At 30.3% G+C, this 21,103-nt stretch overlaps 1 protein-coding gene across 1 annotated transcript in view; it reads left to right on the forward strand.

Annotated features, from left to right (window-relative positions):
• The window catches only part of LOC142332894 (dual specificity protein phosphatase Mpk3-like), a 144,149-nt gene that overhangs the window by 97,184 nt on the left and 25,862 nt on the right, over positions 1-21,103 (forward strand). The window contains exon 3 of the mRNA XM_075379586.1: positions 13,019-13,224. Coding sequence (XP_075235701.1) covers positions 13,019-13,224 — 206 coding nt within the window. The remainder of the gene's footprint in view (positions 1-13,018; positions 13,225-21,103) is intronic.

The raw sequence follows: 21,103 nt of genomic DNA on the forward strand, positions 1-21,103 counted from the left end.
ACTTCCCAACGATCAGTCATCGCTGTACATTATCCGTCGTATGACTCCTAAAACTGCCTATTACTACAAATATGGAAGGTTTTCGTAATTGAGCGCCTGATCGACGTTCCCTGACGCATTCAATTCAGTCCAATGCTAATCCATTATTCATCCATCTCTTTTCTTGTGCTCCTATAATAATATCGGGTAGAAATTCTTCACTTTTCGGTAGATGTTTTCTTTTTAAAATTAGGCTTCTGGAGTTTTGCTGTCCGAAAGTATTGTCAACGTCATCGAGCAACGTTGTTTTCATAGTTGACACTTTTTAGATACGAACCTACAATTTCAGTTGTTGTTAATGGCATTTCGAAAGTCTTCTGTGCCTAGTCCTCATTCCCCATTTGATCTACGGAATAATTTTTACTTTTCGTAAGTTGATGACGTCTTTTGAAACTTCATTCAGTCTATTCTCCTAGTCAATTTATTCTCCAATGATTCTGGTAGCCGATAGTGTTTCACCGTGGAGCTTCTCGTACAGAAATAACCGTCCGGAGGAGACTATTACCTGCCGTTAGCGAATGGGGCACACTAGACTCGTTCATGGATATCGGATGACACAAACAGATGTACCAGTTTGTGCTCGCTGTGACTACAAACTAAAAGCGCACCACATCCTTGTAGGTTGTATCTGTTATGCAGCATTGCGTCACAAATTTAAACTAGTGGCTAATATGCGAACTATTCTAGAGGATAATGAAATATTATCTTATGTTTTACGATTCGTTAGGGCCGTCCATTTTTATTCTCACATTTGAATTACTGTAGTGTGTTTCAACTATTCGTGCCATTTGCCGTAAAACTGATGGCAATTTTATTTTAATCAGATATATATCGTGATTTATCTGTGTTTTTATTTTAATCTTAGCATGTGCTACAGGTTCTTTAAATTTTAATTGTTTTTAAAGATATTTTTTGTTTTTAATTGTGAATTTTTAAAATTAGTTTTTTAAAACACATACATAATGTTCGGGCGGTGATAACGCCGAAGCGTTTTTTGCCCAGAAAAAACAAACAAAATAAAATAAATGGTAGCCGCTATGCTATTATATTCCTTCGAATAGAAAAACTATGCGGGCAAAGAAATCTGCGTACCCGGTTAAAACTAGCGTTTAATTCATCCCTACCGATATTTAATTAATCTGTGATTTTCAGGGCTTTCATCTGACACATTTCTGTGGAAGGCGCGCATACAGACTGACGTACATTCCATACATATGTTAAAAAGTTTTCTTCTGTTTCCGCCGAAATGTTTTCTTTGTTTTATTGGCTACTAGAAATTCGTTTTCTTTCTTTCACCACGCACGAATGCTATTCAAATTTCCCGCCTCTTTCTTTTTCTGTTTAGCTTCCGGAAGCATCGTAAGATATCACTTCAGAGAATGAATGAGAATGTAAATGAAGTGTAGTCTTGTACAATCTCAGGTCGACCATTCGTGAAGTGTGTGGTTAATTGAAACCCAACCACCAAAGAACACCGGTATCCAAGATCTAGTATTCAAATCCGTATAAAAATAACTTTCAAATTTCCCGCCTGTAGCACGATTTCCGTACTGATCACAAAATAATCGATAAAAATGTATTCGTATGAAATAAAAATAGTCTTCTTGTGAGAAAAATTTAAATGTCAGCTTCCGTTATATCCGCGGCCACGTCGTAGATAAGAGTTTAATTTTCCAATACCGTAATTATTCATAGCTAAGTTTTTTGTTTTATCTAAACCATTTTATTTCGACTGTATATAGGTTCGTAGTCAAATGAAAGCAGTTAATATTAGAATTCTGTATGCATTGATTACTGCAGGGTATCCCACGAAGAAACTTTCAGGACATGTTCTACTGGTGAAAGTAATGAAAAACGTTCATATAAACATAGGTCTGGAAACCCTTTGTTTTCGAGTTACGGCTACATAAACGTATATTAGCACGATGGTGAAATGACATTTTTTTAATAGTTAGAAATCATTTGAATGCTAATCTCTTAAACTATATTGGACGTGGTGGACCAATCGGTCGGTCGCTACAATCACCGGACTTAATGACATTACTTCGTTTGGGGCCATACGAAAACAAGTATTAATTTTTACAGTATTAATTTTTTGTATGTCAACAAAAAATTAATACTAAAGAAGAGTTACTTATTAAAATACGAAATGCTATTGAATTTATACGAAACGATCCTGAGATGGTATGGAAAACCACCGGAAAATATTTTAAGTCGGGCAGAGTGCCGTGTTCATTGTGAAGGAGGAAATTTCGAACAATTTCTGTAACTGAAGTTTGTTGTTCTGTTACCATTTATCATTTCATTTACTTTATTTTTACTTCCTTGTACGAAGTAAAGGAAATATTGTGATCGCGAAAAATTTCGATTTTCAGATTTCAACGGAAATTTACATTTTGACTAGTTTCGGCGTGATGTATGTACCTATATATCTCGCATTACTCAAAAACGATTAGCCATAGGATGTTGAAATTTTGGATTTAGGACTGTTGTAACATTTAGTTGTGCATCTCCCTTTTTGATTGCAATCGACTGAACTAAAAGTGTTAAAAAACCCAAAATCTAAAACCATTTGGATTTTGGACTTTTCTTAACTGTAGTAATAAGCCCTCATTGAGAAATTTTCAACCATTTATCATAAGTGGTACTTATTTTCATCGGTTTCAGAGTTATAGCTAAATAAATTTTTAATTAATGAAATATTTGGATCTTACAAGAGGAAGGCACATCGGTTCGAATCACACTTCATCTTCTTTTTTTTTAACTTTTTTATTTTAAATATATTTATTTATTAATAATTATTAACCTTTCATTGTAAAAAAAAATTTGATGATAATAATAATAATAATTAAATAAATAATAATTAAAATAAATAACAAAAATGAAAAAAATATCAGAAGTTTTACTAAAATAAAATTTTATATACGTTTAAAAAAAGGTGTAAATGTAATTTAATTGGCGTACAATGAAGTATTGTCCACATTTTGAACATAGCTCGTATACGACTGTCAAATTTGGATGTGTTTGGGATTGACGGGTTTCCTGTTTTTGACCATTTTACTAATAATAACTATTAAAGGTTATTTTGGTTTTTACAAGATTTTTATAATTATGAGAATAAATTGGTATTATAAATTTGAAAAAAAATCTTTAAAAATTACAGCTACTTAAATAACTACAGATAGGTAAAAATACTATAACATTTTGTAATTTAGTAGGTGTTATTTTCAGAGGACCATTCACTGGATAATATTTTCCTTTTGACAGTTATTGTACATCGCCTTCACTTTGGGATGAAAATCAAATTTCATTTATAGATTGACCTTTTTGGAATGATGAGATTCACGACTGGTAATTTTGATTTAACTAACAAAAAATTTACATTTGTCTGATCTCTGGTATTATTGTTGTTTTTCTTTTAATCATAAATTGCAGTAGTTGTTATTAAAAACTAAATTTTTATAATTATTTCAGTTAGAACATTTTCTTTTCTAAAGGGTTTAATATTCGTTTATCTGGTAAGTACATAATTGAAAATCTACAATAGATAACAACTACTGTTCCATTTGTGTCATTATCTGTTGTTTTCAATAATGAACCCAGGAATTTACAGATGAAAGGCTGAGGGATCTACCACTCGGCTATGGTGGTCAGCCTTATTTAACCGTAATATTTATAATTTTTATATCAAAATCCATGCGAGTTCTTTCTACTAATTACGTCCATTTCTTTTGTGGTGACAAAGAATTATGTTCATTTGTGTTCCTTTATTAGTCATAAAGGGGTTGTGAATGTGGGTTGGGGAAACAAATCGCTGCAATATTATTTGCTGTGCCATCACAGAAATAAAATTGCATATATGTAATATTGTATGATATTAAGATGAAGTCTACTGTAACAAACATATCGGATGGGTTCAAGGTCGAAAGGAAAGATTATTGTATAACGTAATAAAACATAGTGTCGTAGAATTGTTCATACCTTGAGTTATATGTGAAAAAAAAGATGCAAATTATTTAATTTATGTTTAATTGTTAATTGTTATTTATATTTAGCGATGTTAATTGTTGCGTGTTTTTAAGAATGTTTGAATATTTTTTAAAATTGTAAATTAAGCATTAAAAATGTAAATGTGGAAAATTTAAGTAGTTCACTATTGTATTTTAATTTTTAATAATTTTAACAATTGATTTTTTTCTAAAAATAAGTGGCTAATTTTCGCTAATGAATAAATATCTTATGTAGATTATTGTATTTTAATCATGGCGGTTCATAAGTCTCTCAATACTTTAAGATTTACATTTTTTTTTGTAGATAATAAGTTTCGTTTTGAAATTTATTGATAATTCTCTTTTTTTCATTCTTCATCAGTATTGTAATTTGTTGTTCAGTTTTTTATTTGTCTATTTTGTTGCGTACAACCATCTATATATATATACATTCTGCTTTTAAACTTTGGTTGTATCATATTGCCGATTGAATTTTTACATTTCATTAAAATATTCTTCCCATTTCCTTTGTTATTTTAGACAGTAATGGTTGTTTTGGACAAATAGGTTATTATTTTTTATACAACGTACTTGATCGTTTGGCCAAATTGTTGCAAATACTAGCTTCATTCGACTAAATAGAATAATTTTGTTGGATCTATGGAAAACACTGTCAGTTACATGTTAAATTTTGTTGTCACTGATGAGAGGGCATACAATTAAACTGTGGAGTCTTTCTAGGCTTCCACCAAATTATGAAATAGATGTGAGTGCAGAATGAACTGCAGGTTACAGGACGTCACGTTATCTAAATTCATGGAGAGGAGATGCAATAATCTAATATTTGAATAGTAATATTAATAATAGTAATAGTCATATCTCCCTCTTTCTATCTCTCACCTATCACTTTCCATACAACTAACTACTCCGTATTTAGTTGTTCTTTAAATCTGTATCACTACATATAATTGTTATTTTTATCTTGTTCATTAAATTATTTCTCAGTTAGCATAAGAACTCTTTGTATATTAGCTTCTGTTCATACAAATGTAATATAATTTTAATTATTAAAAAAAAATTTTTTTTATGCTTTTAAGAGATTTTTTCATTTAGTAAATATAAAAAAAGAGTGTGCCTAGAGTTCGATTGTAAATTAGGTCTCATTTTAGATAATGTGTGAAATTTATAATCAATTGTTTTATATTTTCAAAGCATTTTTACTTTCTTGTCTAGATAGGGCTACAGCTGTAGAAGGGAAGGTATTGTAATCGATCCAATTTGAAGATATGCAGTTTTCATTTTGACATCCAAGGAATCCAAAAAATCAGAAGAAATTTTCTGGATGTTAATGTTTGCGTGTGTGTTCAAGTGTTGGCCTCTAAATCATCTTATATCACCAGAACTACTGGACCTATTTTTGACTAAACTTGGTCAGATTACTTCTACATACGGAGTATTGATGCCATTAAATTTTTTAACGTAAAAGGTCAAGGGGTGAGGCTGTAGAACTAGGTCACCCTCAATATCTTGAGATTTTGCCTAATTAAGGTCATATTTCTCTTAATCACATTTGTTAACAATTAAAAAATAAAAATATTTGCAAAAAACATGTTTTGAAAAATCTCAAATCACCGCAACCCTTCCCAAAAAATGCTCTAAACTCTGAAGCTTTGTTGTGATCGCTGTGATGATTGGTTTTCATTGTAGTTTCTTCTATTATCGTCTAATTACTCTTATAAATTAATCTTTACTAAATTCTTTCTTTTTCTGTTTAGTCTCCAGAACCACCGTAAGGTGGTTCAGAGGATGATATGTATGAATGTAAATGAAGTGAAATCTTTCCTAAAAGAAAGATTTCACTTCATTTACAAGTTGGGTTCACTTCATTTACAAGTTGGTTGGGTTTGGAGCCCCAAATCCAACCAAGCGGCTGGACCCAAACAAAAGTCATGCATATTTTAACCTTTTTTTCTTTTCAATTTTTATTGTAATTAAGACTGCTTTAAAAAATATTTTTTTATAAAACTGAACTTTGACTCCCACTTTAGGATTTTCGCAAAAATTAACAAACATAGTTGTGTAATGTATCAATTAATTTATATATTTTCAAGAGTACTGAATATGATTTTAATATTTAAAGTTGTTGAAATAGGAGCTTTTATTTTAGTAATACCAGATTTGAAATTTGCGGTTTTAACCTCAAGCCAATATTATTATCTTGTAATTATAACGTGGGATTTTTTAGCAGTCATTATATATTAATTATATTTTATTTATAAATAGTCATGTGACAGGAAAGTCTTAATAACTGTGTTGTCAGATTTTTTCAAATAGTGTTTTTGAATTATTTACTTTTTTTGACTTTATTTAGTATAGAGGTATTTTTATTATTATGGATTCAGTGGTGTAAATTAAATATTATTATTGACGAATGAAATTTTTATCAAAACTTTTTAAAATGTTATTATTGCGTGGTTATAGACGTGATAGGTTGCCACATCCTTTTCAGATATTTTTATATTATTTAATATGGATTGGGTTTATACTTTTACTCCTTAATTCTCTAAACCTCTATGTTAATGATAAATAGTTCTTTGTTTAAGAAGCTTTCTTTGTTTAAATCTTATGTACTGAATAATAAAAAAAATTGAAAAAAGTGATAAAATGAAATAAAATAAAGTTAAAAATGTTAATGGAATATTATTTTTAAAGTTTGAATTACGTTATTCCATGTTACTTTAATAAAGATTAAAAATTGTAAATACTCTAATAAGTCTTACTCAAAAAATACATTTTATTTATTTATTTTTTGTGTAACTAAATCCATGGTAAATAATTGAAAAAAGATGTTTGTATTTTCTTTTTTTTATTAAGAGGGAACAGCCCATTGGTAAAGGTTTTCAAGTGAAGACCTAACAGAAACTTATGATATATCTGTCTTGTAAATTTTTATGCATGGGTAAAATTAGTTCGTTCTGCAAATTAAATTAAATTACGTTCTGGAAATTAAATTTTTACCATCGTTTATAATTCCATATAAATGGAAAAGCAAACACATAAAGATCAAGGGTTAAGACAATAATGAACATAAATTGAAATAATGAGAGTTTTTACATTAGTGTGTTCCTTTTTCAATTTTTATGAACAAAGTTTTTTCTTTATCAAATACAAAGAATATTGAAAATAAAACAATTGTAGCAAATCATAGATAAAATGCAAAATATGTATTCAGTTCACATAGATTAATTAATAGTACTGCCTAAAATATATAAGTAGTTTAAAAAAATCAGGTTTGAAATAGTTTATCTATAAAAAATATGGTACATTTTCAGTTTAGCAGTAGAATCAAATAGTTTACTCAGTTTTGATAAATTACATTTCAAAATATTTTTTTTTCCTTTCCAAGAACCGTTAAGGTATTTCTTACAGGATGTGGTTTAGTAAACAACCTACATTATTATTAAATAAAAATGTCACTTATAGTAAGTATTTATTCGGTAATGAAATTTCTAAATTCCCAAAAGAGAGGGAAAAGTTTGGACATAAAAAGAAAACTACTCCTCAGATAGAATTTATTTAGAAAAAGCAAAATGAATCTTTCAGTATTTGATATAGATTTAAATAGAGAAATGAGAAAAAATGCTGCTTATATCTATGTCAGTACTGTTAAACAAAGACCCAAAAGTTGATCGGAAAGCACACTGAGCAGTGAAAAAGCAACTGCTTACAGCAAAAATTTCCAAAAATGAAAAAACATCTCCAACGGGTTAAAACCTATAAAGAGTATGTAGTAGAACAATGAAAAAGAGTTATCTTTTCTGATGAATTACATTTTCAATTATAGGGAAAAAGTAAAATTTGTAAAAGTTCAAATGAGGTTACATCATCTTATGTCCTTCATCAAATATTCTCCAAAGATAATGTTCTGGAGCTGTGTGTGACCCTTCATGAGCCATGACCATCAGTTCCAATAGATGGAATGATGAATTCTAATAAATACATCTTTACTCCAAAGAAGAGTTGTTCCACTGTTACAAAATTTTTTCCAGCTGGTAACAGGATTTTCTCCAGCAAAATCTTGCACCTTAGTCTAAATAATGTAAAAACATTTTCAGTGAAAATGGTGTAAATGTTGTTTCATGACCTGGCAATTCACCAGACTTAAATCTGATCAAGAATCTGTGTGCAATTTGTAAGCAAAAACTTAACAAAGAAGACAAAACAATATCTGTGGTTTCTTCATTAATCAAGGTATGGTTTCATGATGATGAACTGAAAAAACATGTGAAAAATTAGTTTATTTGATGCCTTAACATTGTCAAGAGGTAATAAAGAATAAGGGAGAACATATCAACTATTAAAATATAAATCTATACTCTTTATTGTTAATAAATTGTTTATTAAAAGGAGTTTATTGTTTTTCATTAACTATTCCAATTAATTTGTACTGTACTGTATATAAATATAAAAGTAGGAAAGTGCTAAAAATGATTGAAGAATGTTATTACCTTTGATTTATAACATTTTTCTTTTATACAAGATTTTGATGTGTATTGAAAACTACTTCTTTTGAGAAAAAGATTTGCTGTACATAAGGTTTCAGATAACACAAAGTGTTTCTATTTATCAGAAGTACTCTATAAGAACAAACACCAGTAAGTACATGTAATTTAAAATGAAAGAGAAGGAAGTAGAAGAATTACAAAGCCATCTGATATTTATATAAAGTTTTCGCATTACTTTTTCCTCCATTTTCTGTGATTTATAAAAAGTTTTATTGAAATACTTTTTACTAAATTTTTCTGTTATTAAGGTGGTGGAGTGGTAGCATCTCTGCCTATCATTTGAGGTTCTGAGTTCAGGCAACTTCTTGTCTTTGAAGTCCTAGTCAGGCATAGCATTTTTTCTTATGTAAAAAAAAAATTAATTTCATTATCATTCAAATAAAGCTGGTAAAAAGTGATTAACAGAATAAAAAAAAATAAATAGAGTTTAATTACTGTTAGGTTTCTCTCCTACAAATCAGTTATAGATGTTCTACCCATGTATTAATTTTTGTAATGAAAAGATTTTAGATATTAATTAAAAGGAAATAAATAAATATAAATTTATTATTATTAAATTTTTTTATTGTTCGATTAATTCTATTAGTTTTTTTATTAATTAATTCAAAATTTATGAAACTTTTCTAATTAATTAATTTCTGTTCTCTTCTTTTAGAGCTCCCCAGTCCTTGAAAATAATTATGAGTTTTTTTTTTTAATCAAAAGAGAGTTAACCATTTACTATGAATCGGAAAAAAATAATGTAAATTTTTATAATTTACATTATCTTGAAAATGTAATGTTGTCTATCATGGTGGTTTAAATCTTCTTCAATATACGTATTTATATATTTTTTTGTCAAATTATTTTACATGTAGATAATAATCACTGATTAGAATTTTTTTTCTTTTAATTTAGGCTACTGTGGAGCACAAAAAGTAACTTTCCTCTTATTTTATTTTCATTTTCTTCTAGAATTTGATCATTATATCACTTAATAATATCACATACTTAATAGCTTTTAAAATCTTTGACATACTTTCATACGTTTCTTTCATTCCTACAACATGTGCTATTGGTATAGAAGAAAGCTTATTCGAGTTATGCAACAACATTGTCTTTAAGCTTTTTTTCGATGAGTTTATAAAATTAACGCCAATCATGAATAACATATTCAGTGTCCAGTTCAGACATTAGCCCCCAAACATCATGACAGGAACAGATTAAATTATCTCTTCTAAAGAATTTATGTAAATTTTCATTACGATCTCTATATACTGAAATTTTAATATCCTTGTTTAATAAATTCCATTATTTAAGGTGTGAACCTAATTGTTCGGCTTGTTTCGACAAATACAAGTCACAAATTAGGTCGTTCAGTTCTTCTTGTGTGATTCAGTATTTGGTTCTTCTGGATTGTAATTAATATCTATTGAAGTTGAGGATTCATCGGTTAAGCCTTCTGGGGAATCAGAAATTTCATTCCAAGAAGTTGGAAAATTTGGAATCGGTAAATCAACACCATGAAGTATTGGTATCGTAGTTGAACAAACATTTGGGTGTACAATACTGTTTTTATTGTTAGAATTGAAACCAGTAAATTTGTTAAGCAAAGATAGCAATCATTATAATGGTTAGTAGGCTCTCACAAACTCATAGGTACCCCAAAAGTTAAACACAAGTTTAACGTAGCACTTGATGCATGCTAAATGTTGAGCCCAGGATTTAACTTGTCTCCCAAGGGACAGTCAAAATAATGTTTGTAAGCAGTTTTCAGCAGATTCGATACTGGTTTTCGTTGACTTTTTGTGGTGTGACTGTAAACATAAGAAAAAAATATTTGGAGAATTCTTACATGCCTAATTTTTATTCATTGTAAAATTCAAAATGTTTTTAATGAATGAAAGTAAACTGAAATATTATAGAAATACATTACTTAATTATTGAAATAATTACATTTTAATTTATAAATACTTAATTAAAATACTTCGTAAAATTGTTTTGCTATGGAGTGTAATAAAACACAGCACGAAAAGCGCGCGCACTTTTCATGCACACATCTTAACAAATCATGGCATTCAATAAATAATACCAAAAGTTGTTCTTTCATAAAAATCTTTCACTAAATTTATGACAACACTTGTGAAATAATCTTAATAATATGTGTATGATAAAACCACTACCACAATTAAAAAACACAGCAAGTCATACCAAGAGCTGAACTACTCATACTGAAGAAAATTTCATCCGTTGAATTATCATTAGTTGACTTATGACTTGTCTATACATGTCTAGCTTGACATGAAATGACATCATTCAACTATTATGTATCAAATATAGGTCCATAGCATGCATCACAATTTAAATCAGATGTGAATAAACAAACATGCTGACGTATTATTTGTACTGTTTGTTTCATGAATAATGGAACAAATAAATTTAAGGGGTTGTAACTTAAAAACGTTATGTGATGGGTTGTTTTGGAATACATATTCAGATTTAGCATATAAAATATTCTATATAACACCTACTCTCTTTTCAGTTCTAAATTTTATGTTGACCAGTGTAATTTTTTGTAATCTTCTTGTATAATTTGTTTTGTTTTCTTCAATTTTCATTCATCTACAGTTTTTCTTGATCCTAGGAGCTTCTTTAATTTTTTCCAGTTCACCTGACTTATTCAAAATCAGACATTTAACTGTGTAAAGACTTTCAGCTCTGATCATATTGTTGTAATGTGAAACTTGTAAGAAATTTTTTCAAAAATTATGACTTTTGTTTTGGATTTTTTTTATAGAAGCGATTGAACTTAAGAGATGATGGGGGTTAGTTGTTAATTATTTATTTTATGAATCTGTAATTTTTGTTCTACATTTGTTTGTGAAGTCTTAGTGAACATACAACTTAAAATGTTTTCATCTTTTTTATGTTTAGTGATCTCAAAATTTGTTGAACAACCTACTGCATCAGTTTTTATCAGCAGTTCAGTGATAACCAAGTTAAAACTAAAACATTGAAGAGAAATGTATTCTCTCAAATTCCCTAACAGCTTGTGAACGTTTGACCTCATATCAGGGACAGACATAGAGGGCGTGGTCCACTGAATCATCAGTTCCACAATCCGGGCATTGACTCGAATCCACCAAACGAAAGTTAGCCAAACTCGCTCGGAAGGCACCATGCCAAAGAGAAACTGTGTGATATACCAATTGGAGGAAACCCATCTAATCGCACCTAAACCAGACACTATAGGAAATATACCATGCGTGTAGTGACCTGTGGGGGATTTGTCTCACATGACCTGCCAAGACGCAAGGTCCCACCTGCGGTACTGTAGCTATGAATTGGATTAACTGATTTTCATAAAGTCGTATTTCAGGTTGGCAAGTGATACTGGTTCTGAGCTATTTGTAAAAAGAAAATGTGCAACAGAGGGTCCCATTTTGTTTAAATCAAAATTATGAAATTGATTTTGCACCTTGGATTAGAAAACAGGTTCCCAGTCAGAATATGCTCGTCATCATAAATCAACTGATTTCAAAGTTGAGAGTTCTAAGGTTCAAATACTAGTAAAAGTAGTTACTTTTGTACGGATTTGAATACTAGATTCTGGATACCAGTGTTATTTGATGGTTGGATTTCAATTAACCACACATCTCATCAACGGTCAACCTGAGACTGTACAAGACTATACTTCATCTACATTCATACATATCATACTCATTCATCCTTTAGTTATAATACCTTCTGATAGTTCCAGAAAATCACAAAAAAAAAAAAAAACACAGAAAAAGAGAGAGAAGAATATGCATCCTTGCAGGTTTTTTGCGCAGAGGATAGTAGACAAATGGCAGAACAAACTTGAAGTTAGTCCTATGGATTCATATCACATCTGTTTCATCCCGATTGTATCATGGAATCAACTTCTTATCTTAGAGTGCAGACAACTGTTACTTAGTGTTGCAGGTTATCCTTGCTACCACACGTCCCATAGGTTGCAGAACAAGGTTTAGTATTGGTCACTCACTGGCATTCTCAGTTACCAATCAAAATTCAGAATATCTGTTGGAGGGTTGTTGAATCAACCTCTCCTATTCACTTCAGTTGTAGCTTAATGCAATGAGTGACTAATATTGTAGAGCTGTTTGTTAAATCCAGAGGTGTTAGGTTAAGCCTCATAAAATGGATGGAGAGTTTATTATATATATTGAAAACAATTATTTAAAATAAATCGGGTAGTAAAGAAATGTGTAAAGATACTAAATTTACAGAATTTGTTAAGTCGAATTAATGCATCAAAATGTTAATGTTACTACTTCAGCTGGTCTATAAGTTGAATATCAATGATTATCTGTTTGAGGGTGACTTATAAAAGAATGAATTTGGTAATTGCTGTTTATTTATTTTTATAAGTTTTTGTCATACTTGATATTTTTATAATTTCAGGCCGTGGTTCAAGTTCAGGTGGTGGTGAATCATCTGAGGCATTCTCCGGTGAATCATCTCCATCTGATTCAGCTGATGAACACTGTGATTCTTCCTTGGGTCTAGAAGATGATAGGGATTTTCCAGTTGAAATATTACCTCGTCTTTTTCTTGGCAATGCAGCAAATTCTGGTGATTCTGATTCACTTAGGAAACATGGTATTCAGGTGATTATTTATTTTATTTTACTTTATTATTTCTTTTATTAAGTGTTTGTTTAGATGTATTTGGGTATTTTAATTCTTATGTATTTATATAGGCATTCACTGCTATTCAAATAATCATAGTTGTTTTGAAATGATATTTCTTTTTTGTTTTATCATCAGTCATTTCTGTAGCATGTCTTAATTGGTCTTTTTCCATGACACCATAGGTGAAGACACCCTCCACATGACAGTTTCAGTCACCATGCCACCCCCTTCATACATAGCCCTGATGGGCGATACCAGAGATCATCATCAAAAGGCATCTTTCAGCCTTGATCTTGCCTCAGTCAGAATGCCACCGATGCGAATGCCACATGTAACATTCCCATCAGTTATCTATGTACTACCTACTAGATAACCTTTAAAAACAAAACAAAAGTCCAAGTGAACAGGCAACTAGAAGGAACTGAAATCACAACTACCTACCCAAAATAGGAAAAAGTTGAGTTCAACATGTAGCATTAGTACAAAACATAACATGAAAACAAGAAACAATAATAAAACATAAAACCAAAAACAACAAAAATGTAAACCATAAGACAAGAAAAAAAAACAACAAAACTTAAGATAAGGCAAATCCAAGCAGAACCTTTAACTCCTTTACAGCAGTCCTTTCTCTTGCCAAGTAAATGATGAAATTTTCAATGATTGCTCAATTGGCCCGGTCCCTACGATTTACACAGAGATCTAATTAATGCCAGCTCAATAATATTGAGCCAGCAGATAGTGTCCGTGTGCATTAGCTCGTACTTAGGGCATACGTAAAGAACATAATTGGCATTGTCCAACTGTCCACATTGTGGACACACTCTGGAGTCCACCAGGCTGAGTCTCTGCAATCTGTCCCTGAAAGCACCATACCGAGAAGGAAATTGCATCACATACTTGTTAGGATGTACCCAAGAGGCACCTCATAAACCAACATTGGAAATTGATCATGCCTGTAATACCCACTCTATGTCTCATCCTATCTGGCCTGCTACAAAGCATTGCCATGTTCAATTTTCTCCTATTTCTCTGAAGTTAACTCATCGGATTTAGCAACATAAAGCTGTTGCTTCTCAGACGCAAAGTTATTTAAATTATAGTTTTACCTCACTGTGCCCACCAATCCGTTCCGGATAACACTCATGCTGAGACACTCTCCGTAAATGACAAACAGTCCTCTTTACGGCAGACAATTCCCTAATCCACCATGATACAAGCCTCTCTCAATCGGATCTATGGGAAATTGAACAGTCAGCAACATCAATGAAAGCCACTGACAAATCCGTTGCTAGGTCCTCCAAATCCAAGACATCCAGACTCTGATCCAAAACCTGAAGCCTGGCCGAAAGGAAGTCAACAAATTTTCTCCAATCTGTATGCTTGTACAGGAAACGATCCTGCTGAATCAGAATGTTACATCGGTAGCACTGATTCAAGCCACCAAAGATCTCATAGGCAATCATTCGATGATCACTTGAGCAATCATAAACCAGCTTCTAGTTACAAATATTGGTAGGAATAAAACTACCAACAATAACGTCAATGTTCGTCCCACCAAACAGTCAACACCCGTCTACCATACCTATGTAGGTGGGCAATACACTGGTACATTATGTACCTATCAACCATATTTGGATAAAAAGCCCTCTCTTAATTCACCGCCATCATCGGTGAAACCATTATGCCACAATAGTGATTTAGTGTTCACATTCGCACCAATAAGGATTGGACTAGTGCCAGAGAATTGTAGGATTTTATCCCAGACCTCAAAATGACGAGGGTCTCTATACTGAAAATATGAACTTGCAACATATAGATGCAAGTTCTGAACATCAAACGGACAACAATATGATGATTTTCTGAGAGCCGCTAAATGAAGAGACAACCAATTTTCAGATTTCACCTATCTATTCGTTAAGGCTTGATAGGCTTGTAACATTTTTTAACTGAAAAAAAGAAATGTTACATCAAGAAGTCTTCTCTATCATGTATAAATCACTGGCTAAATTCATTTATGTAGGTGCACAGTTACATTTTGGACTCCTTTTATAGAACAGGTTGTAGATGAAAACTTAATGTGGCCAATTCCATAGTACACATCCAGGGAATATGTCATATTTAAATAAAGAGGGTGTTTATAATCTCATTGATCTCCTGATTTCAAGAGATCGATGTAGCATACTATTTTATCAGTATCAAAATTTGAGGTTTGATCAAAAAATATTTATTTATTTATTCATCAATATTGATTTTGTCATCTTCAAAGTACTCCTCTTCAGATAACATATTTATGCAAGTGTTTTTTCCAATCTTCGAAGCACCTCTCGAACACAATTTTCAGTGTGGCATTTAGCTCCTTCAGCGATTCTGACTATCTCTTCAATGTTAGCAAAATGTCATCCTTTCGTGGTTCTTTTCAGCTTGGGGAATGATAAGTCACAGGGCTCCCTGTGACTTACTTATGGCAAATATTTATTTATTTTATTTGTGGCAAATACGGAGGCTGAGGAATCGTAACGATGTTAATTTTCACCAAAAATTGATGTACAAGCAGTGAAGTATGAGCAGGTGCATTGTGGTACAATTGCCATGAATTGTTTTGCCACAAACATGGTTATTTTCTTTGGATTGCTTCACACACAGCGTAGAACTTCCAGGGATATACTTTTGACCATATGACCTGGTGGCAAGAACTCATATGTCATTGAACTCAAGAATTCATGATATGCCATTGAAATTGAAGAACACAATTATCAAAACCTTCACATTCTATCAAACTTAATGAGCTTTTTTGGCCTTAGGTCTTCAGGAAGCTCTCATTGTAACATTTGGGCCTTAGATTCGACGTCATATTCATGTACGTGTGTTTCATCACCCATTATTACCCGTTTGAGTGGTTCTGGATTGTCATTCACTTCATTCAGCAGCTCCTGAGCAATGTTCATTTGACACTGCTTTTAGTAAAAATTCAACAATTTCAGAGCAAATTTTGCTACTACATGTTTCATGCCTAAAACATCTAAAACAAATTGCATGTTATGAGACAAATGATGTCAAAATTAACAGCAACGTCTCTGATAGTAATTCAGCAATTGTCCATAATCACTTTCTTCACTTTTTTGATGTCATCGACTGTTGATGTGCTGGGACGTCCATCATCTTCAACATCTTCATGGCCCTCTTGGAAACATTTGTATTGTACCACTTGTAAATGCTTGTTTTGTTTATAAAAGAATCGCCAAAAGCAACATTCAACATTTCCAATACGGTGCTGCACTTTATTCCATTCTTAAATCAAAATTTAATGCAAATTCTTTGTTAAATTTTTCCACAACTTAAAAATCAACCTTACCAAAAACACGTGTAACTCTTTCAACAGCCAACTAAGCATCTAATATTACTGCCAGTGTAAATATACATTAGTTAAAAGTGTACCAACACAACAAAAAAAAAAAATTGTGATAATTGAACATATACAGCCTGGGAAATTAAAAAATTCTGCTTATTTTTTTTATCAAACCTTGTAAGTATATAATTAGAAGTATAGGCAGTGGTAGTGTATTTAGAATCTTTAGTATTATTAATGTCATCTGTTTGGTTATATATCTCTATTTTCAAGAAATTCTTCTATATTAATTGCTTAATTATAATCATCTAGGTTCTGAATCAGCTCATGTAACTATATCCTTTGTCTGCTGTTAAACATTATTTCATATCCACTGTGTGAATTGGATCCATTCAGAATTTAAAAAAAAAATCAAGTGTATTCATAAAAAAATGTACAAATTGGCTGTAAAACTTTGAAGCTATGTTTTTATTTTTATAGCTGCCAACGTTTTTTTTTTTAATTTATGATTTCAAATATTTCAAAATACTCTATGTTCTTGTATGTCTCTTATTAACGTCAGGTATAGGACATGTTAATAATTTCTATACAATTTAAAATAAATATGCTATAAAAGCATATTTGGATATTTTAATTAATTAAAAAATTTTTCAAAGGAATGGTGAAAAAATAGTTTTGAATTGTTTTAAATTTCAGCAAATATTATTGTGTTTAGAATTTTACGACAATTTCTTCGAATTTGTTGGGTTTTTTTTTTAATGAAGTTGAACTTTTTTAAACTATTACATTTTTTTTTTTTTTTAATTAGTTAACATCAGTTGTTCTAATTTAAATTCTGTTCAGATTTTATTTTTAGGTATTGTAAGTTTATTGGCAATTTAACAGAGTTTACTTATTCATAGCATCATAATAAGATCATTTTTTTACAGTTATTTATTGAGTTTTATTATTTTTCTTAATGGTTTGGTGTTAATATTTTTTTCAAATTGCATTAAAAAACCAGAAAAATTTATTCTTATAATTTGTATTCAAAGAAATGCAGTATGATATTTATTTACATTTATGGTGAAAACCTATGAAAAATATTTTGCAGATATCCAAAAGTGGAAAACAAATTGTTTTTGCACTTATCTTGATATGAAATATTTTTTCTTATTATCCTGCCTCATGGATTACATTACTGTACATTCATGAACTTTATCAATTTCCTCAAGAGACATTCATTGTATTAATTCTGTTGTATTATTTTTTTTTTTGTTTGGCCGATTCATTAATCATTATTTGGGTTTTAATAAACCAAAAGCAGAAAGGAACTAGTGATTACATAATTATTGTTTAAGTTAATATAGCTTATAAATTTTTTTAAGGCCTTTTGTAACAGTATGATTTGTCAGTGAAAGGTAAATTAATTAGGCTGATAATATGAGGAAACATTTATATATATATATATATATGTGTGTGTGTGTGTGTATGTGTGCGCGCGTGTCTATTCATATATGTATGTATGTATGTATGAATAGAATTTTCCATTAACAGGGCGTACTCGCAATTTTTCTTATTTTGTACATTAGATTGATATTTTTTATTTATTTAGTAATTGTAATTACTGGCGATGTTATTTATGTTAATTACAGCTTAGCCATTGTTGGGAAATATACGTCCTGTGTTATTTTTGAGTTTCGTATATATGCTTTCGTATACAAGCTTTCATTGCTAATTTTAATTGACTGGCATGGATTAATATTTCAACACACCTCTCTCATGTAGTTGTTCCAGTCTCCTACTGTTCTGTGGACATGTCTAGTTGTCCTTCACATCAAGAAATGGAAGTCATCTCTTTATTCAATCTGTAAATGAATCTTAACAGCTGTCAGGAAAGGTATATGTGAGTTCTCAAGCTGTGTGCATATTTACCTTTGTGGGTCAAGTTCTCCAGTTGGAATGCCACTGAATTCTGCCTCCAGAGTACAGTATTATTTCTTGCCTACTTTAAGCTAAGGTCTTGTAATTCTACGGTCTTGTAAAAATATGATAGTACTTTCTTCTGTGATAGGTATAACCCACTTTTATGACTGAAATCAGAATATTTTAGAAGTTAAATTTACATACTACGAACCATTTAGTATTGTACTCGTACAGAGGGTTGCTAAAACAGTACGTAATTGATATGCTATTGTTTGTAGGACCTATTCTTTGATATCATAGTTGAAAACAGTTATCTTATATATATATATATATATATATATATATATATATATATATAGTGTAAACTGTTATGTAGTGCAGCATGAAAATAGAAAATGTTATAGTAGTGTTAATTGAAAAGTATAAAAAAGTAATAATAGCTTGAAATATAACATAATACTGTTCTGTAATAAAAAAATTGTAATTTTCTGAAATTTTAATTTCATTGGAACTAAAATGTTATTATATTCTGTAATTTTTTTTTCTTTGATAATTAATCTTTAAACAGTAATCTTTCTATTATTTAAAGAGCTATTTTAATAAGATTTGTAAATAACCACTAATAAAACTTTATATTATAACTATGGTAAAATAAAAAAAATAGAAAATAGGCAATATTAGGGTGGGGAACCAATTAAAGTAAAAAATATTGGTTTAAAAATTTTTTTAATTTAAACATATAATGATACTTTACCAATAAAACTTTATAATAAATCACCCCCACCCAAAAAAAAAGGAATTATAAACAATTTTTTTTATGTATCACTATTTTCCCACTATATAAGAATAAATAAACAATGCCAGGAAGGTAGCAGCTTATTTTGATTACATCTAATTTCCATTTTCATAGTTGGCGATGATTTTTATTTCCATAATCATTGAAATGTGTCTTCTCTCTTTTCTTTCGAATGTGTGAAAATAATTTTAACACTTGAAGCATGTTAAAAATATGTTTTCTTGTTGTGTTCAGTACACAGATATGTTAAGAAATTATTCTATCAATGATTTCCTGACAACGATGTTCCACATTGCAATTCTGTGCAAAACTTGATAGAAAAGTTTTGAGAAACTTAATCTGTCAAAGACGTGCTCGAGCCTGGAAGACCATCTAACCTGACAGATGAAAAGTTGGAATATATTTCTCTGATCATATAGCTCAAATTAAATTTAAAAAATGGAAAATCTCTTAGAAAATTGATACAAGACATCTCAGGGAGTAATATTCACAAAGCACTGACCAGACATTTAAAACTGTATTGCATTGGAAAAAGGATACTGATTTTCAAAAAAAAAACATGTTAACTATTGCTAATGAGTTTTTAGATTTAATACAGTATTAAAAATGTAAAATTTCAATTTTTAAAAATTTTAGAAGCAGATTTCTTGAATCTTTAAACGCGTTTGTTTTTTAAGCATATAATGATAATTCTACAATAAAACGATATCATAAATTACCCTCGCTCCAAAAAAAACTTAAGAAATTATTTTCATGTATTGTTATTTTCCACTACATAAGAATAAATAACAAATGCCAAGAAAGTATTACATCTTTGTTGTCAACTTTTTTTACTGAAAAAAGTATGTTATTTTCAAAAGAGAAGTGTGGTATTAAATTCAGTCGCATGGTGGGACTGGGGGATAAAAATAAGTTCTTTATATTTTGAGATATAGGGAATATGAAAATACCATTCATTTAAATTGTGGTTTCTTTAAAGTATACATAGGTCTATCTATAAAGTTTTGTGGGTAGAAATCAGATTCATTAAAATTTTTTTATGCTTTAGTTATGTGTCTGAAGTTGTGCATGTGAAAATTTGATGAAGATTGGTTAAGTCGTTCTTGAGTTACACTCAATTTAAGGTCAAAAAAATTTGAATGGAGCAATTAGAATTGTGGTTTGTTAGGTGCTGCAACTGGGAACATAGACATTTGTTTATCTGCATTATCTATTGTTAGTAATTAGTTATTTTTATTTATTTTACATTTAATTTTTTTTTTCATTGCATTTTTACATGTAACCATTTTTTATTAATCAAGGTCGTTTTTGTAAAATTTTAGATTAGAGTAAAGTTGATATATTTTTCTAAAGCAACACTGAAAACAGAAGGCTTACTGTTTCTCAATTATCAATTGAATTTCCTTTTGTTTCACGATCAGTAATTTACAACTATTAACTGAAAAGCTCGGTTACAGAAAGTTTTGTTGTAGATGGTACCCTGATGTTGACAGAAACTCACAAAGAAAAACATCTTGCTGCAGCTCAAACATTTTTGAGATGCTATCACACAGGGGGGCATTCATCATCCCCCGAAGCCCAAAACGTTTAAATGAGAAAGTTCAATGAAAAAGCTTATAGTTACGATTTTTGGGACACCAAGGTCCCAAAAAAATTCAGAAGAAATTCAGTACTGAATTTCTTGAACATGGAAGAACTGTTAATGCTGATACATACTGTGAAACGCTTACAAAACTTAGATTTTAAATTTAAAAAAAAAAGTGCGGAAAGCTAAATAACAAGATTTTGTTTCTCCACGATAACAC

The sequence above is a fragment of the Lycorma delicatula genome, chromosome 12 (genome assembly GCF_047948215.1).
Source record: "Lycorma delicatula isolate Av1 chromosome 12, ASM4794821v1, whole genome shotgun sequence".
NCBI lineage: Eukaryota > Metazoa > Arthropoda > Insecta > Hemiptera > Fulgoridae > Lycorma > Lycorma delicatula.